The sequence below is a fragment of the Clavelina lepadiformis genome, chromosome 8, assembly GCF_947623445.1.
Source record: "Clavelina lepadiformis chromosome 8, kaClaLepa1.1, whole genome shotgun sequence".
NCBI classification, from domain to species: Eukaryota; Metazoa; Chordata; class Ascidiacea; order Aplousobranchia; family Clavelinidae; genus Clavelina; species Clavelina lepadiformis.
In genome coordinates, this window is record NC_135247.1 from 6,871,086 (window position 1) to 6,898,889 (window position 27,804).

Sequence of the window (27,804 nt, forward strand, 5' to 3'; positions counted from 1 at the left end):
CAGAGCTTATTGTTTAAAAATGAGTGTAATGGGCTTTGGATTGGAACCCTAAATTATCGCTCGAGGATTTAAAAGACTGAAGTACTAAAAGGTTATTATAAGACGGTAAGAGGAATATGATACGAGGACTTTGTGCATAAGGATTCTCGCACCGTAGATATCTTTTTACAAGATATCTGGCAGAACCTCGGCTAACGACCACCCCGATAACTTTACCATCCCGGTATCACGACCATGTAAAAGCGGTACGAAATGTCTTTCTATTGCAATGTTGCCTATTGTATTCTGTTTCACTAACACGACCAGTATCCAAGCTATAATCGCACTACGGCTTTCACGAAACAATTAGTTGAACCCCGCCTAACACGACCATTAGTCAATAGTTACGTAAAAATTCGCAAATGTTAAATTAGAACTAATTAATTGCAGTACAGTATATAATAAATTAAAATAAAAATACTGTACACCATATTTCATAGAACTCTATATAAGGTTAGCTTTTCTTTTTTGGGCTAGATTTATTAGTCGAAGTGACTATATCACCGTATATAGATCACGCAGCCTGTTGTTAAAGATAGGCGGTTAGGTTAAAAGAATGGCTATGCAAAAAGTTGATTTAAAGTTGACTATTGCCGGTTTTATTGGAGTTAGATTTAGAGTAGAAAGTAGATTTAGGTTAGCAACACTAGAACGGCCGAGGTGTCGAAATCGACACTTTTTGAATTTTGATGTATATTTTTTTTTAGTAAAAGCAGTTGCAACGATATAAAATTTTCAGTAGCTTCCTAACTTTCTTGAAAGAGTATGGATAAGTAACATTTACCGAAATTTGATTTTCGATTTATTTTTTACAACCTGTTATACCTTCAACCGCCGAGGTGTCGAAATCGACACCAAGATGATTTTAGAGGTTCAGTAGACTACAAAATCTTTTTACTTCGCACGATTGCACTTGCAACTAACATATACTTGAGATTTGCCCAGTTTTTATCTTTTCAAGTGATTGTTTATCTCATTTAGATACAGCTTTTACGGAGAGTTTATGACATCCTAAACGTGCTTTGTCCATGTACATTTACACAATACAAACTCGCTTTGCTTTGCAGCGAAGGCGAACTGTAAAATGCACACGACAGTTTTTGTGCAACGTATGGAGTGTATGCAATACGCTATTAGCAGAGCTAGGCTATAAACTGTACAGTAGGCCAAAACAAAAGAAGGTAGGCGTGGACGTTTAATGACCAAACGGCGAGAAAATACACAACTCATGCAGCAAGTAGACGATGACCTTTGGCTGTTTGGACAAAACTACTGGACATAGTAGAGCTAAATTCCTGGATTCTGCACAGCAAATGTTTCGGTAGCAAAATCGGCCGACGAAGCTTCATACTCCTGCTTACGGAGGGGTTGAGGGATGCTTACGCGATGAAGCGGAAGCAGGTGGTCCAAAGAGAAGTGAACACAGCGCAGAGAAGACCATCTGGAAAGCGAAGGAAATGTGCGGAAGAAAGTCTTAAATTATATAGTTACAGTTTGAAGTCACTGCAGGAGGCCAACTTGCGGAGTGTGTGGTAACGGCGACTGGAAATTTACACAATGCAAAAACTGCCCGACGTAAATAGATCAACATGGGTCCTGCTGTAAACTCTAAAGACTTATCACATTGTGTGTGGGAAACATATGAGCTTTTTCTGCAATAGTTAGCGTTTTGTTAAGATACCTACCATCAGAATAATGATTGTTTATGTTTCAACTCATAAATATTGTTTTTTTTTTCGTTTCTTACAAATGTGTGCAACGTCATCAAAGGTCGAATTGCTGTAGCTATGTTAGTTTTTGTTTCTACTGAACAAGCAAAATACATCCTAAATTCATTACGGAAGTATTTAGTTTTGAGTTTTTCGCTAAATTAAATCAAAAAGTACATTTTTAAGGATGGTGTCGTTTTCGACACCACCGGCCGTTAGAGGTAAACTTGTTTTCCGGCCGTTCTAGTGTTAAGGTAACTATGTTATAACTTATAACATTTAAGTTAGGTTAACAACAAACACTAAAAAGTAGCTTCGAACGCACGATTTTTTTCGGTGAAATAGCGGCGGCCATCATTCTTTCGTGCAAAACCTTTAAAGTTTTACACGTTCTTGCTCCCGTTATTGTAATAACATGTTTGACATATTTGATGCATGATATGTATGCTATAGCGTACTCTTCAGGCCTGCGAACTCGAACGATTTTCAAGTGAGTTCAAGTTCTGCATTTCAATTATTCGAGTTCAAGTTCGAGTTAGGCGGTACTATTAAGTTCGACTTCAAGTTTTTTTGATCGATTTTGGGAGTTTATTATAATTTCAAGCTACAAAACTAATGAAGTTTCTAGTGTAATGCGTATAACAAACCACCAAAGCACGGATACATACCATATAAAATCTACTAGTAGAAGTAAAGTTGTACTCAACACATTTAAGTTGGTGATTTTTCACAAACCAAATGGCGTTGTTTATCTAAATATTCAAGATACAATAGAATATATTTAGAACGGCTTTGAACATATTCACTTTTAATGTCGGTTCGCCGATGAAGTGTGAATTCATAGGCGAACCGACATTATAAGTGATTACTAGGGCAACCAAAAGTCAATATGGTCAATTTTTTTTACCTGCTCAGAATGCTATGAAACAAGCACAAAACAAATTTCAGCTTTGTACGACGTGTGGTATAGAAGTTATTAGGTCAGATAAAGTCAAAATGTTACGTTAGGTCAAAATACGGTCAAATTGTTTCGTTAGGTCTTTTTTTTAGGTCAAAATCTATTAAACTTGTAATTTTGTAACCATTTTGTAATATTATTCTTCCGTTTTTCTCTTTTCTTGTACCGCAAACAATTCCAGTCCCGCAAATTTTACTTAGAACCAAAGCCACAAAGAGAGGGAAGGCTTTTCAGCGCGTTTGGTGACGTCACGATGTGACGTCATTGCATTTGAAACTGCAAGTTGTCAATCTTAATACGCAGAAACGAAAAAAAAGTCAACACTAGAAAAGCATTTTGTCATTTTTAAATGCAGCTTTAGATTAGAAAGTTGCTGTAGACAGTGTAGAGACTGTCAGTATAGCGTTTTTCAAAATGAGGTCAAAATTTAAACTTTTTAGGTCAAAATAAGGTCAAAATGTAAACTTTTTAGGTCAAAATAAGGTCAAAATGTAGACTTTTTAGGTCAAAATGAGGTCAAAATTTGCAAATTTTAAGGTCAAAATTTAAAATTTTTAGGTCAAAAAACTGGTTGCCCTAGTGATTACTAATAATGTCGAAAAACAAAAAACAAGTTGGCTTTAAATCGAAGAGTAGTTGTCAGTAAATATACTGGCGAAAGGTTTGTACAAATATGTAGTGGTTAAGCAGTTATTGCCACGAATAAGTTCCAACAAAACGCAAATTCATTGCTTAATTATAATTATTTGAAGTTGGATGGCGGTTCTTGTTACGTCTCAATAACAAAAACGATAGGGACATTTCAGGTATTTGCATCAACTACGAATAGAACGTTTCCTGTGACACACAAATAAAGAGTAATATACATAACTATAGCATACTTAAGTGTATAACGGGAACATTTTTCAATAAATGAACCTAAACTAGCTTACTGTTGATGTATTTGTACTGAGTAATGTAGATGCTAAGCCAGCCTACATGCAGTCTTTGCTGTCGACTTCAGCCTAACCCAATACTTACGGGAAACTGCGGTAAAAACAAGAATGCTTTACCAGTTTATGTGCTGTAATCTGTGACATTTCTATTCTGCAAACAAAACATTAATTACTATTTATCACCTATCTATGGTGATGTATTCCATCCGAATAGTCTACCATATCCAATACAAACCCCAGCCATCTTGTTTTAAATGGTGTCGTCATAGTAGGCCAAATTTGAGATACAATTATGACAATAACTTCGAAACCACTCCATATTATTAAAAATCATTTCACCAGTATGTTTAATGACAACTATTCTTTGATTTAAGGCCAACGTACTTTTGGACTTTCCTTCACTTTAAGTTATGCACAACAGGATCGCGAAAGCACGTGCTAACTTCATGTTCTACTTATCGAGGTTCTACTGTGTATACAAGTTGTAATTGTAAGTATACTGTATCTAAAACACATGAGCATTTACGCACGTCCTGGGTGCAGACTCAAGCACGCATGAAGAAACAACGACATTAGCCGGTATAATTACATTGTTTTCAACTCAGTGTATATAACAGGGCGCACTTGGCATGGTGGTCAAAAATCACGATTTTAGATTTGTAGGAAAAGTTGTTCAAGACGTAGTTATTTACCCCAGATACATAGGGTGCCTGCCCAGCCGTCATATATTTTATACGTGACTAAACAGTCATACACAGTAAACGAAGGAATCAAATATATGTCATGTAGCCTATTTGCATAAAATGTCATATATCCCAAGACACTTAAAGAGACAATAATTTGTGCGAAGAGGTTGTATTGTATTGTAGTTGTTTTTCCCCATTGACTGTGGGGAGCGAAAAGTATGATGGTAACCTCGTTATAGAATGGTCAAACAAGACGTATGCTAACAAAGAATCAACGGCAAAAAGCGGCAAACCCCTAGGACTTAAGACGTGCAATGTGTGAATTACAGTGTTGCTACAACGATGGAAGGTTAGCACGGCTACCAAACCCATAATTCGTTTATATTAAAATTAAACCAAGCTAAAGTAAACCGGAAAACACAAAAGTTATGAATATTAGTATAAAACATATCTTATAAGTCTATTCAACTTAACCAAAATGTTGTTTTGACCTTTTTAGTTAAGCCCAAAAGTTAGTATATTGATTGATACATTTACTGTAGGTATATGTAATTTTAAGTCGTGTAGTTCAAAAGAACGAATGTTGCCTCCGCTGGTTTGAAATTGCAAAACGGAGTGCAATTACAACTACCTTTATAATCTTATTTTTTGCAGCTTTTCTTAAAAAACAACTTTGCTATAGAATTATAGGGGAAAAGTGTTCATAGTATTGGAATTACATTGGTATACTGACGGAGCAATTACGGCTCTCAAGCCATGGCAATTGTTTTCACACCATTTGGAGATGTGGTAGGCTATGTAATGCACAAAAATAAACAGATGTTCATAAGTTTTCTAGTAAAACAACGCATTATAGGCTATACGAAAAATAAACCAGCAGCGATATAAGCTAAAGTTACTTTTTAAAAAATAATTTTATTACTTTTATCAGAAAGAAGAAGATTTTCCTTCATGTGCTCACTTCACTAAACGAAAACCGGCTGATGAAATCTTGAATGAATTTTACGAGCTAGGAAGGGGGAAATCAAAGATTGCCAGAGATACCATAAAATGTGAATTGAATATTTCCTATGGAGAAAGTCCTAGGGAGATTATTGACGTTTTTTACCCCAGTAATGTTACGGAAGGTATGTTTTAATAAAGTTTAATTGCATTTTAGGCATATCTATTGTATTTCATAGTGCCTACTATCCTGCATAATAGACTGGCAAGGCGCGAATACCATATTGTTTATCTAGCAACTGGCACAAAGAAGGCAGTAGGCTATAAGCACCATCCGCGCAAATATTTAACGCAACAACCTTAAGTAACTGTGTTTTTTATAAAAAAGGATCGTATGTATAGGATACAGTTTGGTAAAACAGCTTTTGTATTAGTATTGCATTGGAGCAATCGTATTGGAATTATTATGGTTTGTATAATTCTCATTTTTGACAAAGGCCTAGTGCCCTAGTCTGAAATCAATCCGAAATTGTGATGATTTTAAGAAGACATACAAAGCAAAAAAACACCCTAAAATCGGTGCAGTCAAAGTGCTACAAAACAGACGATATCGATCGCTTCGTAATCTCAGAGTTTTTATGGCTGCTTTTATTGAAAATTGAAAAAAAGCTTCTAAGAATTGTCTATAAAGCGTTATTGTTAGCAAATATCGCATAAAACAAAATTTATAGATAAAATAACGAGCAGACGAATTATACATTGGAGGAAAGGTGTAGGCCGGATGCACACAAGATTTTTCATGAGCTAATATTAATATTATGTTTGTTTAACTTGGTCGAACGAGCATAAAATAAGCAGTTAAATTAGCCTAAAATATTCAAGCGAGAAAACTTTGTGTAGACCCAATTTTATCTATATAAGCTTTCAATAACTACAGTCGATTCAACAATATATATTAATAAGACAGAGAAAGTTAGTACTGCAATAAAATAGTTAAAACTGTAACAGGTTTTTCAAGGTTTCACTTCGGTGACCGCTATATTAAGAAATTTCAAGAGACCGCATATGATAACTGCTAATTTTCTGCTATAGCTGCCGAAGTATAAGTTTTGACAGATCGTCGGAGAAATGTAAGCGACTTTTTCGGTCCTCAAGCACAATGAAAATAAAACCATTAGGTTAGGCGTGATACATCAAAAATGTCTCTATAAATGCACTTGGTCGCTTTTATGTTAATATTCTGCATTGAAAGATACAAATGATAGCAAATAGAAGAAGAAATCCAATATACTGCAAAATAAAACCTGACGCATTATGCAGATTTGAAACTGTCGTTACTCTACATCTTGGTAATGCTCTTGAGTAAGGCACTTTATATAGACTGTGACGGTGGTTGCCCCCACTAGAAGGGTTCTGCTCCATTAAATAAGGTTTTATTATATTCTATACTAAGTAAGTAGACTAAGTCGTAACCGCACAAATTTATTCCGAAACTGATAAGGAAATGGGTCAACTGCGCATTACAAAAGTATGAAATTTATGCCCGTCGTGCAGTATGCAAAGAATGCAGTCTGGCCTTCCGGTTCTGTTTGTGTAAGCAACAGTTACAGTAGGCTTACTGGTTAGTAGCCTAGCACTTAGCATCACAGTTAACACAGCAAGTGAACAAACACATGTAGTATAGCCTACTGGTAAGATATTCAGTTGGAGACGACTGCATACACGAGTGAAACTACTGCATAATCTTTATATACTGTGTTTGTGTCAATCAGGCTAGATTCTCTGTTAATTTATAAACTTACTTTAATAAACTGATTTGTATAAATATGATGGAACGATGGCTGAAATTAGGAAATGAAGAAATTAGCATTTTATTGTGCTTAATTTCCTTCACTATACGAAACCTAAACGGCAATTTAGGTGAAAACCGTTTATGTTTATTTGACATTACTGGCTTATTTCTGCGTATATTAGCTAAAACAAAACATGCAGTAGACAATAGCCTACCGGCGATAGGACTACGATCAATCAAAATACAGCAGTTGATTGTGCCAGTCGCAGGAAACCAAGTCGCTTTGGGGGTCAATATAAGAAGCAGGTGTTTGGCTTGCGCCCAACTTTAAGAGCGGGTAAACTAAATATGCAAAAAAATGCTAATTCCATATCCATCAACGTCGTTACAGTTGGTCTAATTCTATCCACGTGTTTTTTCAGATACTGGCATGGTTATTTTTTTCCATGGCGGATATTGGCAGGAAGGTTGGTAAGTAGCTTAATTAGTTATAAAACTTATTATATATCTGGAAAAAGTAAAATAACTTGAAATTAACTGGTTAGTGGAATGGTGTTTAGTTAGTTTATTCCCAGGCAACTCAATCATGATCGATTAAAGGAAAAGTAGAAAAACTTCTTATGCATATAAAAAAACAATGCTACTTTCGTGTGGGCGAATTCGCTTGCTTGTGTATATACAAGGTATGTCAGAAAAGTTTCAAGAGTGGTGTCACAAAAAATCTAATTCAAACCCAAACTACAAGTTATCCCCTTCAAAGTAATCCTCCTGGAATCTAATGCACTTCCATCCTTCTTTGCCACGCTTGCATGCACTCCTGGAAGGGTTCTTCCGGGATTCTCCGTAGCTCTGTCGTCACGGCCTTTTTGATGCCGTGCCCATCTTCAAAACGGGTTCCCTTGATAACCCCCTTGAGCTTGGGGAAACGAAAAAAAATCTCGTGGAACCAGGTCGTGCGAGTAGGGAGGTTGCTTCAGCACAGTGACGTTCTTCTGGGCCAGGAACTCTCGAATACTCGGGGCAGTGTGGGTAGGTGCGTTGTCATGGTGAAGCATCTTCGAGATGTCCTGCCACAACTCATGTTGATCGCATTCTTCGATGTGAGGGGCACCGTCCACTCCGAGTTCTTGCAACAAGGCCAGATTATCAACCAGCATGTGCACAAAGAGATACTGCGACGTTTGATTCGTTCAGTGCGCGAGAAGAGGCGAGAATTGTGACAGGAAAACTCGTGGGTGCTTCACCATGACAACGTAACGTAATTGCACCCACACAGTATTACTCTACTTCGGTTTGAAAAAGAATCGTTAATTTTAATATCTTTTCTCGTGATTTATGGTTGAGTGGAAAATTTTATGATAAAACCTTGATACAAAACAAATTTAGTTAAAAAGTTACTTTTTGAGTTTTAAATCGAATTCTAGATCAACCAAAACTTGATTTCAGTAAAAAGAAAACCCTTCTGAGAGATGAGTTTAGGGTGGGGGTGATACATTGGATGAACAGATCAGGGTTGAGTTGTCTGATGTTAATTTAATATGGAACCTTTGTAATAATACTTGCTTGATATTTAAGCTCCCAGGACTATCACTTCCTTGCAATCCCTATTACTTCTTCTGGAAGAATTTGCATTTTAGTTGGCAAAGATTTGGCGCCACAAGGTGAGGAAAATATTTTAAGACAGAAAGGAAACGTTTGCTGCTATTAAACTTACGTTTACTTATGTTTTAGCTATATTCTCTGTAATCGGAATTGGTAAGTTGTGGTCCAGATTAAAAAAACCTTGCTTTTGGAAATTGCACACAATAACTTCTTTTTGCTTCTTTATAGCCAGTTTACAAGAAAGTTTAAATCAGTGCCGAAAATCTTTGTCCTTCATTTCCAAAAAGTTTTGGGCTACATCCGAGATTATTATTTTTGGTCATTCTGCCGGTGGTCAGGAATGCACCATGCTTTTATCAACTGACTGGAAAGCTTACGATGCAGAGCTGGCGTTTTATCTGAAATCAAAACTTAAGAAAGTCATAAGCATATGTGGTGTCTACGATCTTACTCAGCTCATAGAGACACATGTGAACGACGTTTTAAACATGTCCTGGTAAGTATGTTGGATAAGGAATTAGATGAAAGAGGCATCGGAAACTATCTATAGCGTTGGAGGCAGCTTTACATTAAAAACATTCTTAATTATTTTGAGATGTGCAGGCCTATTCATAAATGTTTGCGAAGGAACACTCGAATGAACAATCGTAAATTACTTTAGTATGTGTACTTAGTTAGTAAAAGCTTATTAACTCAACTTCGCTTACCTTGAAGTCTTGGTTGACTTGCATCAGCTTTACCTTTTCTGGCGAGGTATTTATCACAATGCATGAAAACGGTTAGGGACCACGACTTCGGCTAACGTGAATTGTGTTCACAGCGACACGTGTCGCAACAGGCAAACTTAAACGGAAATACGTCCTCTAAGAACGTTTGTGCGCTTCTTAGTACACAAGAAAAACTATACAGCGGACAGTACAAAACACGCTAAATCTGCTGACTCCACGCAACTTTCTTGTGAGAGAGCAAAAGTTTGATTCATTACTTAATTACCTGACATATCAATGCGATTGTACATTTGACTGGAAACTGTGAGTGTAGTCGTGCCTGAAACTTTGGCATCAAAAATGCCATGGCCGTAAAATAACAAACACATGCTTAAAGAAGCTCTTATCTCAATTGCTATTGGTGTCTTAAGTTATTTAGCCACGTTATTCAAAAAATGTATTCGGGTTTGGTGGCCATGTTGACGCTTTAAATTTGCCTTAAACTCGTTTATTATAATGCACGTTTTTGCCCTCGAGGCCTTGCCACGTTTTCCTTCCTTAGTTGTGGCGTATTATCAGTATTGCTAACACGTTCGACCATCAGCTTAAGCACAGTTTTTCATCTTCCACAATTATGGCCTAAAATAAACTGAATGAATGAAATATCCAATGATTTTGACTTAAAAAAACAACTGCGTGACTATCTTGTATTTATATTTTAAATATTTAGATAAATATTTAAACAATTTTTTGGCGTGCGATCGTCGGAACCTGGTATAGATCAACTAAGGGTCAGCAAACAGTACAGTACTTGTGCTAAAGGTTGCTCCCAAACGTGGGAAAGCAAACAGGCGTAAGATCACTGGAGTAAATAATCCGTTCGATATAACAGTGACGGAATTCTTTGGCCTCCGATTATAGACTGATCGTGGATACTTCCGTAGCACTTGCAATATTTGTTTGGTTAAAAAGGTTATACACAACTTGTAACCCGGACTGGTATGAATACAAAGAATTTCATATGAGTGATGACGAAAAACACAGTATAGCCAACAGTTGTTTATTTGATATCAAATTCACAATTAGCGTATTTCACAACAGTCTCTTTCATATAATAACAGTCTCCCGCGATGATTCTTTTTTGTTTAGGAAAGAAGCCATAAGCGTTAGTCCAATTGCTCATATTGACCAACTTTACGCTAATCTTAGAAGTTATGATTGCGAGTTCATAATGATCAATGTTGAAAACGATGCACCAACAATCTTGAAGTGCAGCAGAATTTTCGAAAGGGTAAATGAAATCAGAAAGTTCGGCATCAGTAACAACCTGAAGGTACAACTGCACCTTTGATCTGCTGCGCTTGTGTTTTCAGGAGATGAAGCTGGGGGCTGTCCCGTTCAGGAATTTCTTCTTGAAAGACAAAGACCACTTCAGTGTAATTTTGGAAATGGTTGACAAGAATTCTGTAGGAATAAAGGTAGGTTATCAGCAATATTCACGCTGCCACTGACATAATGTGACTACGACAATAACGCTCAGCAACTTTTGAACAGCGTGTTTTTCTTTGCAGGTTCTTTTAGGGGAGGATTAAGAACCTTGTTAAACCGATGTTTATTACATGTTTTTGTTTTGTCTCATGATTTTGGACGTATATTTGATTATTTCGATTTTATCACGAACGTAGCTAGTTGGAAAGATTCGGTGTCGAAAACATGAATACTATAACAGAAACGTTTACAACTGTTATCCGTTATGTTAGTGTAGGCCTATGTTTGGGGTAGTAAGGACCCGATCAATGGTATATTTTGCCATTTCCGTGAAAATGTCAGACTTTTTATAGAACGTAAGGCTTTAACTCTTCTAGACCAATCAGAGACCAGTATTGTTTTTTAGTTTGGGAATTACCTTAGCAGATGGCACGTTACCAACTTCCAAGTTGTATGCATAAGTTTGACTTTTTTGGTGCAAAGTTCTAGTCTCAATTTAGCGAACTGTTGGATGAGCAAGAGATGTTAATTTATTGGAATTTCATGAAACAGTAGCTCAAGGGATGCTAAACTCACATGCAACATTTCAGGGAGCCCATACGGGATTTTGAGAAATTGCATGACGTCATTTCACTCTATAAAAACAACGAACAATGTAATCAGCTCTTTTTGCGCAACATATCGTGTCGACTGGTCATGGAACGACGAGATACTTCTTGACCTGACTTACGACAAACCAGCCATGCAAAGCGCGTGTGAGCACTATTGTATTTGTACATAAGTCGGAAAACATTGGCGAGAATGTTGAAATTATTACAAAATGACGATAGAAACGTAAAATATTGTTTTAAGAGTGCACACACAATTGCGGTAACGCACAAGCATTGAAGTGTTGCTTACTAAAAGCATTAAAGTTCGAGCAAAAAGGGCTATTAAGTTTAGTACCAGATTCTTATTGAACACTACGTAAACCATAATGGCAGTTACAAGTGGTGTATTCGTTTATCAAAATAAAGCAATCAAACACGCTTTTCCATCGTATAAATCCACACACTACTTACATTTTAAATAAGAAACATCACACACAATTACATAACGACACAGCGATGTGAAGTGAAACACACATCTTTCAGAAAAACGACTGTGGCCGACGGAGGCGACAAAATCGATGGTCTTGCTGTAGCAACGATGAAATTTGCAAATAAGACTTGGCATACATTTCGTTTTGCAATCGCCCTTAAACGCAACGGAAGAAAAAGGTGCGAACGTGACAACTTCTACAGGCCGAGGCGAAAAACGACACCAATCTATCACATTAATCTTAAACTCTTCGGAAAAGTGAAACGCGGCGGAAAACGAAATGGCTAAAATCGTTAATTACATTTGCGGTAAAGCGAGGATGTATACGACACTGGTAGCAGGCGGACTTGTGGGGAAACTGTCACAGTGACACGTTTAAACACAACTGCAGAAAAATGTTATCTTCATACATACATACATACACACACACACATGCAAAACGCAAGCACATCATTAAGGCAAAAAAAACCTGCCAATTTAAACCAGCGAGTGGAAAAAAACGAAATGAAATTGTTGAAAATCGCGCTACTTAACTCATCGGATAACGAAAGTAAATGATAAAGGTCGAACGTTACTTCAATGCGAGTTACACTTTCTAGTGAATTCACTTGCATAAACAAAAATGGTAACAAATTGACACAGTTAATGATTGCGAAGGGGGTGCGCATGCAACTAGAAACGATTGAAATACACGCTGAATATTAATTTAAAATCGACTTAAAAGAATCACGTTCGCAAGTAGTCAATTCTTGAAGCATTTAAGCTGCAATGCAGACTTCGAAAAAGTTTCAAAATCACACAGAAGACACACGTGTCGCCCAGCCATCGACCACAGCACGCTATGATGTTAGATAAAAGCTGTATAGGAAACAAAGCAACTGTACAGAGAAACAAAGCTTTGTACAGGACCGTTGTCACATGCAAAACTGTGGAAGCAACGATAGCGGCACGATATATACCAACGCGGGTAGGCCAAAGATTGACCCAAAACATGGAGATATCCAGTGATTGCGGGCACCATCTGACGATCGGGAAAAAAGCTGTTGAAAATATACACAATACAAGGCACGCTATGATATTAAAATAATCAGGTATGCTACATTATTGTATTGCGCTATCAAATAATAAATCCATTAATATTAAATGACATTAGCACTATATCACAATGTCAATATACATAATATACACACAAAGGGTAGACTTACAATTCCCACTGGTTATACAGTAATAGGGAAGAGTCAATTGGTACGTCAACGTAAAATCTTTTAAACAAAACCGACATGTAAAAACTGAACAAAACCAGCGATTAACACTCAATAAATAATGCGCTCGCACTGTTGAAGTATCGTCATGAAAACAGTCAAACATGGTCGTAATCGTAATACAAGCAGCGAAGAGGTTCTATAACGATAATTTTTATCAGGTAACACTACTAACACCTTTAAAAAACGACGGTTGCTGAAAAAACGCTTCGAATCAAGGACGAACTAAATAGTACTGAAGTGCAACTCGCTTTGAACTGAACAGTTGGTTAAAACGGGGCGCAATACACGAGCTTAGTGTAACTAACCATTTAAAATTGAAAAGGGATTTTTTTTAAATTGACGCTAAACAGTGGTTTTCGCTATTATTTTGATTCACACATTTTACACAGAAGAACGCACCATATGCAAATATCAATGCAACTTAAATAGTTTGTCTATTTAAGAAACGCAACCACCCTATACACAACACATCACAACATATATATATAACCGGTTAAAATAAGATTAGGCATATGATTGGTTACTATGGCTGTTTTCTGAATTTTGGTTTCATGTGAGACACCCAGCGAAGTGGCATCGACCAGGCACAAAAGTGTGCGACTTTTGGTCATTAAAATATTGTATTTCCTACACACATTGTAAAAACTTGCATCTTTTTATGCCTGCATCGTAACGCATTGCAATAGCGAATTCAAGAGTTTAGGGCAAGGGGCGGCGGCAACGGGAATTCAATCATTCGCTAAAGTAGAGCAACTGACAACTTAAACAAAAGTTTGTCTCACGATTAGTGGGCACAATACAAGAAGGTATGTGTAATGTGTATGAGCGGGCATATAATTGCACGCACATGGAGCGACCAAGACAACATATTGGGCAGCTAGTATGTCTTGATCGCTTTCACTGACACCACTGGCCATTTCAAGTGCGTTTAACGTCCTTTACTTGGAACGAGGCCAGGACATGGAAAACTGTTACCATTTTTAGGCACATATTAGGGGGGCCAACGCTGGGTGAAAACTGTATTGGCACTGCAATTAAAACGGGGTGAGTTGAAGACAGGTGTGGGTTTGGCACGTTGTAACTGATTAGATTAATATTGACTGGACATCCATCGTTGAAGAAACTATGTACAAAAGGATGAGAGTTGTATGTACAGTCGTCGGGAATCTGTACAGACAAAAAGAAAACGTTGAAACAAGATCCAAGCAACCATGCCAACAACGAAGTACCACGGAATACTGAATAAACAAGATCTCAAACGAAAAAACGTTTCGACGACAAGTGGAACTGTTAAAGAACAAAACAGCTATGACAAATGCATCATAATAATCATTTTGTAACCAAATCCACAACAATGGAAACGCATTACGAAAAGTTATGAGCAAGCTTCAAAAAAATTGAGATTGATCACCTCACCAAGACTTCTGGATACTTACCCTCCTGTAATTGTAAAGTGCGATACAAGTTCGAAATGAATGTTTAAGAAATTTGACCAAGGTTCCATAGAAAGACCACAAAGAACAAGCTCAATGCACAAATCAAGTAAAAGTACATTACGTCATTCACAGTTGATAATTGAGTTTTCACAGCAATACGAAGGTTTCAAAAGTTAAAGTTTGAATTTAGGTTTATTGAGACTATAACATCGAAATTTATAGTGACAGTCCTCTGAGTCAAGTGGTTGAAGGTTATACGAAGCACAAATTTGCACAACGTTCGCAAGGTGACATAATAATAACAGAAAACATTTCTGCTTACCAAAAAACAACATTTTCTCATGTTGCATGTAAATACAGATACTTGCTTCCCTATACACAAACAAGATTATACAGAATTACTGAACTGCGTGCTAGTTAACTATGCAATACAAAATCAAGTCTGCATGCTTTCCAGTTTCCAATGTTTCAATTTATAATTGAGTTGACAAAATTTGATTTATTTGGGCCGATAATATTTGCCTTAGTAAGCGGGTAAGATGAAAAGTACCAGAAATGATAAATGTATCTAAACTAACATAGCAGGGCAATTCAGGCATCAGTTTAGCTTTAAAACATTTCATCAAGGAACTAAAATGTATATCAATACAAATGTTAATCAGTGACATAACACACCAAGTATACATAACATCATTTCCCTCCGTTTACATGAAAATATCTCAACACTTTATGAGTTGTGAAAATTACAGATCTTTTAAAAAGCAACACTTGCAATATTAACCAACATTTGTTTTGAAGCGGACTTTTGAATTAATTTTCCATTATTTTTGGTCAAGCATTGTGGTTTCAAAATGCTTACTAAACAGTGAAAAAGCAACATTGGAATAAGTAGTTTACATGTGCAATATGGTTTAAACCAGCATTACTCAAACTTTCCCTTGGTTGATGGTTTGGTTCGTTTTTGTTTTGGTAGTGTCTTTTTAAATAACTTTACATTTAAGTAAAAAGAAAAGTTAACACACACTGGTACTCAATCACAAAGAATACTTGTACCGCAGTTTGAGTAGCGCTGGTCTAACCAATGTAGGTTTGCAATTTGCAATACAATTTTATATTGCAATGCAATTGCAATGTATAAAATCCAGCAGCTAACCAACAGAAACATTTGCTTGGTTTTGAATGAGCAGAAAACGGGTATGCTTCTTTAATTACATTGTACATATTTCCAAATAAAGCGATAAATGTGTGTACTGCTGATACCAACAACAAACAGAAAATCTATCTGCAGAAAGTGAGTGATACTGACATAATAACGTTACATATTGATATGTTTCTTTGCTTGTATTCAAAAATATAACACTTAAAAACTGTCATTAGAAACCCTGTTAACAGAGACTTGCTGGCATGTGAAAATGTCACTTGACATTATCAGAAAATATTCCAAACATTTCATTTGAGAACACAGAGTATGAGAAGTTGCTTATTCTTGTAACGACAGGTACAATTGCGCAGTAAGTGAATGCATGTTAGCAGCAATAGCACATACAATGTTTACGGTTATTTAGAACTGGGCGTAATTGAGAATTCTTGTAAATACAATGTGAAAATATATTAGTTCGTGCAATTAATCATTAGCTATAAGTCATTTCAGTAAGACCACACCGATTTTCTTGATTTAAATTTTGAGTAGCTTATACTATGATTACATAATAGTAACCGATGATGTGTATCATTAATTTGCGGTTACTAATTAGTAAATTACGCACAGCTCTACCGACGGACAGCTTGTAACCAACTCATTCAGAAATAAAAATGAACATTTATTTAACTAGCTCAACTCAAAAAGGTTATGTTATTGTATTATTTATAAGACAATATTTATAATGCAATTCACTTTAAATTCTCCCATCTTGGATGAGATAAAAACAATCTACTAAAGAAATAAGTTTTAAACTAAGTTCATAGAAAATTCTTACCTGGCTATTTACAAAATTTTACAGAGTTGTTTCCTAAGTTTGAGCTGGAGCTTGTCCAGCTGCTGCAGCAGCAGCTGCATACTGTTGTTCTTGTACTTGTTGATAGTACTGTCGATAGTATTCAGCCCATGCAGCCGAGTAATCAGCCTAAACAGTAAGCCTTACAGATAATTTTTCCAACTTACCATTGCAATATGTGATTCATATTTTTTTATGATAAACTCACATTAGGCTATGGCTATGGGCGGTCTCAGCTAAATTGTAACATTTTAACATCAACTCCATAAATCAGAAGCAGAACTGGCAAGTTACAATTTCATCATGGACACATTGAGCATTTTATGAGAGTCTCTAAACTATTTACCTGTGTTGTAGCTGGCTGTGCAGCAGTAGCTGTAGCGGTGAGAGGCTGCTGCAAAGCTGGAGCAGCAGCAGCTGCTGGAGCAACTGCAGGTGTGGCTACTGCAGCAGCGCCTGAAAACAATAAATTTAAATGTTTCTTTAAACCTTTGAACAAACTACACATAACATAACTGCACATATTGTTAAAAGTTGTTGTAAAGGCTACTAACTACAAACTGCTAAAGAAGTAAAATATCAAAGTTGTTGCCTGCACGTGCACGTTGGGATGTTTCATTTTTTCACCATTTTGGAATTTAAAAAAGCTTGGGGTCTCCCTAGGCCAGGGGTTCTTAAAGTATGGGTCGCGACCCAAACATGGGTCGCGGAGGGTCAGAAAATGGGTCGCGACATAGTGACATAGGTGGGTCGCGACATAGGTTAATATAATATAATATAGGTCTATAGGACATTAAAATGGGTCGCGACATAGGTTTGGGTCGTGAGGTGATCATGAAACTCAGATTTGGGTCGCGCTCAAAAAAGTTTAAGAACCGCTGCCCTAGGCGGTATTTTGGGCACAATGAAAGAATCTCAACTTTTTTTTGATTTATGACGTCATTTTGAGGTTGCACCCCCTTGTTGAAGTTTCAGTGGAGGTGCATTGTTCTAATTTGGCGATATCTTGGTAACCGATTGGGCTAGGGCCTTTATCAAGGTGTCAAAAGATGCAGAATGGCTGGTTTCCTATAACCACTCAATACATTTTAATTGCATTTTCGCTCTAGAAAAAAAGTTATTTGAGAAAAACCTAAGTTTTGACATATTTTGTATGTTGGGAACTACATTGTGATTCAAAATGACGTCATAAATCAAAAAGAAGTTTAGATTCTTTCATTGTGCCCAAAATACCGTCTAGGGAGACCCCAAGCTTTTTTAAATTCCAAAATGGTGAAAAAATGAAACATCCTAGTGCACGTGTTTGGTTTAATTATGGGCACACAACATGGTGCATTCTCAAACCAGTAGCAATTAGCGTGTATAACATGATAAAGCAGCAAAATAAAAACTAGTCTTGTTTAAATACCTGTTCTCTTCAGATATTCATCCCATTGTTTGGAGTAGTCTGGTTGGGTCGGCACAGCGGCTGCAGATGCCGCCGCTGCTGCAGCTGAACAACCAAAATAATAACTAACTGTCACGATCAATATGCATGTGTTTGCTCCACAGGCTTTCAATGTAACTATGAATTATTACACACCTTGAGGGGCATACAGTTGCAGATATGATTGCCATGCAGCATTACTAGCATCAGTTGCAGGTTTGCCTACAGTAAGATTATATCATATATGTGTAAAGTGCAAGAAAGTCTCATCCCAATCAAGCACTAACGCATTTTTTTCTGAAAAGGCTATTAACCAACGATCCACAGTCATGTGGAAAGCCGAGCATAATAATAATATGGAGAATTACCTGGGTCCGCTCCATTCTGCTGTGGTGTAGTAGCGCTTGGAGGATTCCACTGAGGGAACTGAGTACCCCACTGTTGTTGTTGTTGTAAGGACTGTGCTGGCTGAGTCTGAGTTGGGGGTTGCAGTGCACTTTGCTGTGGTGGAGCATAACTTGCAGCTGGTGGTAGACCACCATAGCCTCCTTGCTAAAGTTTGACAGCTGAGTGGTAGTAGACGCTTGTATGAAGTATATGCAGAGGGATAATTTTTTATATTTTACCTGGGGAGGGGGTCCGTAGTTTCCAGGTGGCGGTACCTGTCCAGGTGGGCCGCCCAATGAACCATTTGGCATTCCTCCTCCAACACGAGTATCAACCTTCTCCTGAATCAACTGTCGGCAAAGTTTTATTTGTTCAGGGGTACCTTTGATAACAAAACATACCAAGTGAAAAATTCATGAAGAACAAAATATTTCCATTTCAAGAAATTATCTTCATTTCACTCACCTTTAATAATGAATGTTTTATAATTTAGATCTGATCCTGGAGGTGGATTTCTAACTATTTCAGCATGCGCTCCAGACTGCATATTAATCTGCTTAATTGTGTCACCACCTATAAGGCGTTAACAGTAAAATTTAATATAAACATAAAAATGAGTAGTTGAAACACAAAATAGTTTTACAAACCTTTTCCAATGACCAAGCCAGTTTTATTAGCAGGGACCAAATGAGACTCTGTAGTAACTGCACCCATGCCACCTCGGTTGTTCCTGTTAGGTCCTTCCCACTGACCAAACCCACCCATTCCTCCTTGCTGGCCCATTCCACCGCCGCCTCTGCCACTACCACTACCACCTGTAAATGGGACTGTGTTCCACATACGACTTTTCAATTGTATCAATCAAATGTAGGGCTTAACCAAACGATCTCAGCATACAGTAACGTTTAACAGCACTTCAATATCAGAAGCAGAACTGGCAGTGTTACAGTGTCATCATTGATGAATGATACAAAAACTAGATGTAATATAGACTATCACTGCTGCGTTTACCTCCCATACTCATTCCATCTCTTTCTGCTACATTCTGTATGATTTCGTGAACGCGTGCAAGAGCAGCATTGCATCCCTCCTTGCTGCCCATCACTGTACAAATTCTATCGGGAAGATTTGGTTCCTCTGTGAACCAACAACATCACAGGTAAGGTGCGGCAGAAGAAAAAGTCAAATGTAAAAGTCAGAGCAAGAAATCACGTTGCGAAATTGAAGTGTTGATCGGATGTATTTTCTACCTGGTTTGAATTGGATTCTAGTGCCTGTAACATTTTGGATCTGATTTATCATATCACCGTGTTTCCCTATAACAACACCAACTGCAGCTTTTGGTACTGGTATCGTGTTTTCTTCCTGCCCACCAATGGATGGCTGAAATTAACAAGAAGTTCTGGTCAGTAATTTGTTTGGAACTGTGAAGTTTTACATGATACATTAACAGCTGGATAGCTACAACCAAGCTCAGATAAACAGATTTATGTTGTCTTCATTGGCTGAAAAACACCATCTTAACCACAGGAAAACATCATTGCAAGGTAGCTAATTTATGAGAAATTTGGCTCATTTGTGAGCAATTTACCACAGTAGTAAAAAAACTAATGAAAAACTTACATCCATCTTTTGTTGGGCAATTTGCAAATCACGCTGTGCCATCATTTGATGAATTGCGTTTACAGCATTCTGCAAAAAAATATAAAAAATCACTGACACACAAAGCTCCCAAACTTATTCCTTTGAATGCAATGGTTGAAAATCCAAAAATAAATACTGATTTTTGCTATCTCGCAACGTATGCTAAATGCTTACATCTATATTTGCTTGAGTTCCACTAATACGAAGAGGTTTTGCAGCACCTGTATTCTCAGTGGTATGCTGAACCAAAAGCATTTTGACTCCAAGATTTTCCTGAAGCTACATCAGAAAATATACTTATTGCAATGTACGCATGAACTAAATCTCAATTTACTAAAAAAATTAATTAATGATAACCATGGTATGATGGTCACAGAATTAATTCATATATATAAAAGGAAATTACCATCAGGTAATGGGTGATAGATAACTGTCGTCACAGTGTGACACTACGAATACTAACAACATCATGTGGTAATTTCCTTAATTGTCTTAAACAATTGCTGATCAGGCATTTCTTACTGCTTTGATAGTCTCTCCCTTCTTCCCAATGATAAGTCCACACTTGTCTGATGGAATGGAAATTTCAACAGATTTTTCCATAGAAGTAGCCATGCTATCTCCAGTGATGGGATTATTGGAGTTCAGGTTGAAATTGCTGCCCAAAGTGCCCGCTTGTGAACGGGAAATGATTTCATTCAACATGTTGCGACAAACTCTACGAAATTAAGACTTACTGAAAAAAACTATTTAAGGATATAAAGGATTATATACAGTAGTTCAGAAATGCCATCAGAAATATGGGTGATAGATAAGAGTCATCATTAAATAAATTAATGTAATCAAAAACATCATGTGGCAAATAGCTAACGATGCATCAGTATTTTGAATTTTCAAAAGTTCAACATATCATAATTTATAACTCACTCTATTTGCTCAGGTGTTCCAGAAAGAGTGCAGGGTCTCTCTTTCGTACCAGGTATGCTCTGAGTGATTTGAATGCGACAACCAGTTTCCCGTTGCATCCTCATGATGTTTTCCCCGCCACGCCCAATAACTATAAAATAGGTGTATCATAAATAAAAGTGAGTTGTATCGATGCTGGTTTTTACCGTCGTCGATGTATCGGCCGATGTATATGACCTTACACAAAAGCAACATTTAATGCGATGTGGTATTTTTCTTGCATGCTGCACCATGTAGTATGCGACTGAGCAAAACTGTAACTTTTGCAGTCATAAGTGCATACTTATACGTATACATAGTGTATTGTTAGGTTGTTTTTCGTAGCCTACTGTAGATGTCTGTCATGGCCTACTGTAGTTCACATAACTCAGTTTATTGTGCTTATTCAATGTTGCTACTTATAATGCAGCAAAACATATTGATTAACGAAACACAAACTTTGTTGATCAATTGATAAAATTAACCGATGTACGATTTACCCATAACTATACAGTTGATTATTATTGGCATCTCAAATGTACCCTAAATCTTAGTATACTAACAATTACCAACAGTTGTGCTTTCTTTGTCATTTTTATTAATTTTGTTCTTTTCTTGTTCTGTGGAAGACATTTTTCTTCAAAAATTGCAAGTGATGGGTAAACGTTTTTCATTTAAATTTTAAGAAATTTTACTTAGGCAAGAGTAAACGTTTTTCATTAAGAGTGCCAATAAAAGATGTAAAAGCAGTTCCAAAGCCAAAGCAAAGTTAACGGTTACACAAAACAGCGACTGACAGATCGGTTTTCTTACGATGAACATCGGGTATAGGTACATCTCTAAAAATTGGTAAGAGGCGTTTGAAACATATTTATTCGAAGTACTTACTTAAACCAACAAGGTCATCAGGTAATCTCATCGACTCAGACATCACGCCTCTAAAATAATGAAAAACAGCATTTTCGATTAACTACAACTTATATACATTAAACTTCCTTTCATGCACAATTTAGAACCAAAAATTTGTGGTAACTTACGATTGCCCTTGCATGTCAAGTGAGGTATCTACAGTCAGAGGAGTACCAATGGTTGCAGAAGTGGAAACTACGGAAGCAAAAAAAATTGTATTTTGAAAATCTTTTAAACTAACATTACATGGAGCAAAACTAAATACACGTTCATAGCAAACTTTACAACAAACTTGTCACTTACAATTTGCACTAGAATCAGAAAGAGCAGCTAATTTCTTTGGGCCAGGCTCTTCTAAATAGCAAAAAAAACTAATTAGTTTGCAAACAATATTCACTAGCATGCATGTTTCTGCTAAAGCTGTATATTCCAGTAACAAGGACTATTCAAAATCATGTAAACTCATCACCCCTACTTTATGGCACATAGTTAACAAATTCATCTATCACACGCAGAAGCAAGCAGTTTCCTGTCAATGTGTGGTTTACATCCTGTATGAGGCAGGCTGCACACACCACCATTTACCAAACCCACACACACGTGGTTCACTGCATGACTACACAGCACATTGAAAATATAGCTAGCCAATTCTTGGAGACAGTAACTGCTCTCTCTGCATAAAAGGCTTCATTATTATCGTCACATGGTTTAAATTCTGAACAACTAGCACTATACCTCTTCAGTATGCAGTATTTTAATGTGATTAGTCACAAGCAGTCAATATTAAGATCGAAGTACATTTGTTCAAACCTTGCATAGGAGCCTACTTCTGAAAACATATTGGGGATGGAGTACTCGTTAATAGTTAAACCATAGCTAGGCAACTGCTCTTTTTTAAAAACATCTCTTCCACTTAAGAGAGCCCTTTTTTAGTAATTTAAAGATATATATATGTCCTATTATTACCATCATCACGTCATGTGGTTACTTGCCTTAAGTTAGTCTCAAAGCAGTCTTCCTTTATTCACAGCATAAACTTAATACCAAAGCTGTCAAGTATCAATTTTAATTTGTTTTATGAAATTTTTTTCTATTTTGTGCTTTCTTAGCACTCTTTGCGCAAAAAAGAGCAAAGAGCAGATAGACCTAAAATAGGCTCGCAATTTGAAAAAGCGTCAATAACGCTACTAAAACAAAGGAGCGCGCTTGTGTCATCTCTGGTATTAAGTTATTGCCTTATTGGTCAGGCCAGGAATGTGTTTCCATTGTTTGGTCCTACAATGCTTCAAACGACTAATTAGGGCGTTATAATTGGCATTGTTAGTTACTGTCTGCTTTGCTAATATCAGTTTTGAAATAAATTTTTCTATAAATGTTTGGCTTGTTGCAGTTGCATCCTAACATTTCAAAACGCGGAAATCCCATTTATATCTTAACCCCAGCATTCATCTCTAAATGAATATCGAAGCAAGATCAAACATGCTACAATGCATATCACATGAAATTATAGAGTTAAAAAAATATCCCTCCAATACTTTTTTAAATTTTGGTATTGTATAGGGGTAATTAGTTAATTACCACCTTGTGTACAATTTCCAAATTCTTTAAGGCTGAATGCCAAAGTTTGACTTTTACTGTAATTTATTGATATTGAGTTGCATTGCAAAAGCTAAGTTAAGCTAAGAGTGCAGAGTATGTGTTATAAACTTATAATAGCTTTGAATCATAATTAGGTTGGCCTGAGAATACAAACAAGTATGGCAAATATCAAGAAAACAAAACACTTGCAGAAACTTAAGTTTTGTGTAGCTATTGTGGTGTTATGTTCAAAACAAAACGGTGTAAAATGCTGATAAAAGTTTAGTTGTGCCAATTTATCGGATGTTGGCACTTTGCAGTAATAGTGTTAAAACATTACATCCAACAGCCTAGCAATAAAGTTATATACTTACCACCATCTTCAAGAGGTCTCTTTTGTGGAGCGTCTCCCATAGGCCCTGAAACTTCACTTGATGAAAGTGTCTAAACATAGAAATATTTGTCAAGAGCAATTGCAGCAAAGTTTGTATACTTTCTGTAAAAATACATAAATCTGACGAATACAATAAACGAACTTTACACCTTGTAATTAAGTTGGCCATTCGCACCACTTAAGCTAACTCACTAAGGCATTGCCAAAAACTTCTTTTAAACATCAAATTCAAAAAAAATTTTTAAAAATTTTTGATTGAGCACAAGGCAAGTTTTTAAAAATATTTTATTGTTAACAACTTTCTGTGCAATAATTTGAGTAAACTATTGTATCCCAAAAAAACGATATATGTACAGTAACAATTCTGGTGTCTTAACTGTATGAAACATCATCTTGGTTAAAATTTTCCAAAAATATTAAAATTTAAGTAAAGAAAAACTTGAAATTGAAAAATTTATGTCTGGTTACCTATTTTTTAAAGTAGTTTCGTAATTATGCTGGAATGTTAAATTTCCATACTTGTCATGATGCTTTTCTGAAAATTCTATTTAGTTTTACAGTAATTACAGGGTCACTGAGCTCAGCACAAGGCCCAATTTTAAACTTATTATCACTTTCTTTTGAATTGAAGACTAAGTACTATGTTCAAATTACAAAAATCATTACACAGAGGTAAGTATCCTCGTATAATATGTTCGCGCAGACGATTATTGTGAATGGTTTCACTCGATGCGATGGTGTGTCTAAAACTCTCTTTTCATTTGGCGACAACAACAGCTAAAGGTGAAAAGCGATTTAGAGACATGGATTGCGATGGTTAGCGGTCGCCATGTTATGGTCCATTTCCTATAATTTCTTTACTTTGCCAAGTTGTTCACCTTTTCTGCTCTTTAGCGCTGTTGGTTTTCAATTTTGTTATCATTGTTGTACGATTTGACATTCATACAGCTCAGTTGTTTGTTCAAATTGCTATCTGTTCGATAACATTTTACTTTCCACCATATTGGTCGAAATGCTTCGGCAGAAGTCTATTAAGACATGCAATCTTACAAGACAGTTAAGTTTTTCTTGGAGTAGATTTTTGCTGCTGACTACCATCATCAAAGTTCTGTCAGCGGTCATCCAACCCGGGTTTCACAATTCTAAAGTATTTTTTTAGGTTGACCAAATAGAGTTCACTTCGGCAACTTGTAGGCACGGAACCCGAACTCACTCAACACAAGTTTTTTCACTTCGTCAACTCGCAGAACTAAATTTGATTTCTGCTTGAACTTACTGAACGCATTAAATCATCCATGGATATGTCATCTCAAAAAAGCAATAAACATAAAGAGGATTCGTTTGACATTTATGTAGGACAAACTGCCGAAGAATAGACCCTTTCAGCTATATATACTGTCCAAGTGGCAAGATTTTTTTATCTCCTATACTTAATAATGGTAAATGTCAAGCTACTTTCTTTCTTATTGATTGATTGTAACAATTTCACTCAGATGAGTTGTATATAAATTCTTTTAAACACAAAAATTTTTCAAAATATGTTCCCTAGTGGTTTGAATCCCAGGGCTAGTTTGATATGACGTCTAGATATGTGGTCAGGAAAGCATGCAACATAAAATAATGGTTATCTGAGATTAGTTAGTTTATTCATACAAAGAGACCATTTTACCGATGTCCGTTTATCGAAGTTGCAAAATCACAATATGGTGATAGACAGACTTTCACTGGTGGGTTTATGAGTCTCGTTCAGTTGAAGAGAAGAAAGCAGTGCGGTGGCATAGTGGTTAACAAAGGGTCTCTTATTCTGGAGGTCTCGCGCTCGAATCTTGTCAATGCTTGACTTCTTTTTTTACGTAATTTAGTCGTGAGAGTTTGGGTTGGAGGAGATTAGTTTTAAGTTTAGAAACAAATGTCATTTTAAACAGAAAATTAGCATTCAGGGTTGGCTAGCCCTTGGACTCGCAGCAAAATAAAAAGGTTATACTTAACCAATGTTCCCTCTAAGCTGCGCGCGTGCGCAAATGCGCACTGCTGACACGGTCTCCGCGCACAGAAAATCTGTGCTGCGCACAAGAAAACAATCCAACCTGAATTGAAAATAAAATAAACGCATAATAATGGCCACAGTGCGCACGTGGAACGTTTGATTTTGCTCACAGTGGTCCAAGGGACCCCTCAGGGAGTTAGTGTGTTTGCTCAGACTCGTGAAAAATTAGAGGGAACATTGTACTTAACCATAGGCGCCAGCTTAGCGAAGTATCTGGGTGTGTGGTGTGATGTCACGTTACGTCATTAGGTTCCGTTTGCAATGACGCAAAGGTAGTGAAACTAGTTGGAGCTATAAGAAATGTTGGTGTCAGGAGCCCATTTACATGAGCGTTGAAGATGGATTCGAATCCAACTCACTCGCCACCCATACCACCAAACACATAAATTGCTTTATCACATAGAACTCCATACTCCCAAACTATTCCCATGTGAAGAAAAAGGGCAAGTTAATCACATAACAGTTTAAAACTACCAACTACTACTATTTTTGTATTGCAACCAACTCGCCATGTACGTGGCTTAGTGGATACGCTAGAATAAGCATGCATGACTTGTTTCTTTTTTTAACTTGTATTTGCCAACAGAGAGAGAAGTTGATTAAAGTTGGTAGTTGCATCGGTGTGTCCGCGAAACCTTGCTTCACCATTACCAGCTGGAGCTCTATGATGGTGTTCAGTGCCAGTCTGTTTGCTGCACTTGCGAATTGTGAGTGGCGTTTAAACTACATGCAACATTTGTGCCACTTTGCAATTGCATAGTCATGCATGCCTGGCGCAAATTGCTTTTATGATGGAAACTAATCCTCTTCGCCAAGTGTTAAACCTATTTATCCACACTTTGGACTGGTCATTCTGGACTAAGATGTCCATAGTGACAAAATTGTATCTAAATGCCCACAAACATATACGGCAGATTATAACGTCACGAGTCACGTCATACTCTACCCATCGATATTAAACAGTCCACTCAGTTTTTATTTTCTGCCAGCATCCCTATCCATGAAAGATCTTACAACTGGCTGTGGTGAATCATTCTCTTGTCTATTTGTGATAGTTAGTGAAGCATCTGCTACAGCGACTACTTGGCTGCTCTCTTTTGTTGCAACTGCAACGTACTTGACACAAAAAAATTTCTGTTTTTGATTGCTTGCATTTTTTGCACATAGTGGCCATCTTGAACAATAATGCTCAAAAATTTCTAAGAATGAACTTTTTATCAATTTACTGTGAGTTTGAAAATATTGTAATATTCCCCCGAGTTTTGTTCATTTTTAAGTCACAATTATAATTACCGGCAAAACTTTGGATCTTTCGTTTGAATTGATTGTCTGAAAACTTATATAGGGTCAATCGGCCCTATTGCGGCCACGGCGCTTTTGCGGCCGGTAAATTTTTTTCTGAAATTACCGAAAAATTTTACAACGAAAAATAATTTTTTTTAAATTAGCCTCATCTAATATTCCTAACAAACAACTCCAGCAAATTTCAGGAAGTTACTCCAAGTAAAACGTTTGTTATTACCCTTAGAACGTGACTACCTCAAACAGAGACCAGAACGATATGAAAAACAGCCAAAAATTTTTTTTCACTCTGCAAACTAAACTGCTGTTTCTCCCGCAAATGTTGCTCTTTTTTCATTCTTTTTTCGCACACGAGTAGCTGTATCCTTCTTCTGTGTATGTACAAAATTTTAGGTGTCTATGTGTATTTTTTCAATGTTTTTTTTTATTTTTCTGTGTTTCATCACAATTACAAAACAACCCCCTAAATGCGGACAGCATAACGTGGTCATTCTCGTTTATCAAATGCTTTGTTTGCACGTGATTATTTGCTTACTTTG

The 27,804-nt window shown here is 36.7% G+C and overlaps 2 protein-coding genes and 2 non-coding genes across 9 annotated transcripts in view; 1 reads left to right on the forward strand and 3 right to left on the reverse strand.

Moving 5' to 3' along the window:
• On the forward strand, positions 1-11,111 carry LOC143468845 (kynurenine formamidase-like). Its single transcript, XM_076966284.1, has 10 exons — positions 1-105; positions 4,016-4,131; positions 4,982-5,116; positions 5,259-5,454; positions 7,484-7,532; positions 8,637-8,722; positions 8,892-9,159; positions 10,520-10,661; positions 10,744-10,848; positions 10,942-11,111. The coding sequence occupies exons 3-10, from the start codon at positions 5,084-5,086 to the stop codon at positions 10,960-10,962; spliced, it is 900 nt and encodes a 299-aa protein (XP_076822399.1). The 5' UTR covers positions 1-105; positions 4,016-4,131; positions 4,982-5,083; the 3' UTR covers positions 10,963-11,111.
• LOC143468844 (far upstream element-binding protein 3-like) overlaps positions 10,396-27,804 on the reverse strand; it is a 19,284-nt gene continuing 1,875 nt past the window's right edge. Inside the window, exons 2-21 of one of the 6 annotated variants that reach the window (XM_076966280.1) lie at positions 23,897-23,966; positions 22,248-22,298; positions 22,073-22,139; positions 21,924-21,973; positions 21,605-21,655; positions 21,018-21,147; positions 20,613-20,808; positions 20,265-20,369; positions 20,070-20,138; positions 19,697-19,829; positions 19,458-19,583; positions 19,094-19,261; positions 18,912-19,019; positions 18,686-18,828; positions 18,428-18,611; positions 18,216-18,281; positions 18,042-18,125; positions 16,980-17,089; positions 16,616-16,762; positions 10,396-10,834 (exon numbers count right to left, since the gene is read on the reverse strand). In XM_076966280.1, the coding sequence (XP_076822395.1) occupies positions 16,649-16,762; positions 16,980-17,089; positions 18,042-18,125; positions 18,216-18,281; positions 18,428-18,611; positions 18,686-18,828; positions 18,912-19,019; positions 19,094-19,261; positions 19,458-19,583; positions 19,697-19,829; positions 20,070-20,138; positions 20,265-20,369; positions 20,613-20,808; positions 21,018-21,147; positions 21,605-21,655; positions 21,924-21,973; positions 22,073-22,139; positions 22,248-22,298; positions 23,897-23,966 (2,025 nt within the window). In that variant the 3' untranslated portion in view covers positions 10,396-10,834; positions 16,616-16,648. Of the gene's footprint in view, positions 10,835-11,607; positions 14,371-16,615; positions 16,763-16,979; positions 17,090-18,041; positions 18,126-18,215; positions 18,282-18,427; positions 18,612-18,685; positions 18,829-18,911; positions 19,020-19,093; positions 19,262-19,457; positions 19,584-19,696; positions 19,830-20,069; positions 20,139-20,264; positions 20,370-20,612; positions 20,809-21,017; positions 21,148-21,604; positions 21,656-21,923; positions 21,974-22,072; positions 22,140-22,247; positions 22,299-23,896; positions 23,967-27,804 lie in introns of those variants that run through there. The other 5 variants (XM_076966281.1, XM_076966279.1, XM_076966278.1 and 2 more) reach the window with 5 other exon arrangements.
• Positions 20,494-20,566, reverse strand: LOC143469903 (small nucleolar RNA SNORD83). The gene has a single exon (XR_013119234.1). It is a non-coding gene; the product is annotated as a small nucleolar RNA SNORD83 (small nucleolar RNA).
• Positions 20,878-20,950, reverse strand: LOC143469912 (small nucleolar RNA SNORD83). Its single transcript, XR_013119243.1, has one exon. It is a non-coding gene; the product is annotated as a small nucleolar RNA SNORD83 (small nucleolar RNA).

Bases quoted from the DNA above. Each gene is read 5' to 3' on its own strand.
- LOC143468845 (XM_076966284.1), top strand. From the start codon at position 5,084: ATGGCAATTGTTTTCACACCATTTGGAGATGTG. The intron at 5,117-5,258 runs GTAGGCTATGTA...TACTTTTATCAG, and splicing joins TCACACCATTTGGAGATGTG to AAAGAAGAAGATTTTCCTTC. The intron at 8,723-8,891 runs GTGAGGAAAATA...GCTTCTTTATAG, and splicing joins CAAAGATTTGGCGCCACAAG to CCAGTTTACAAGAAAGTTTA.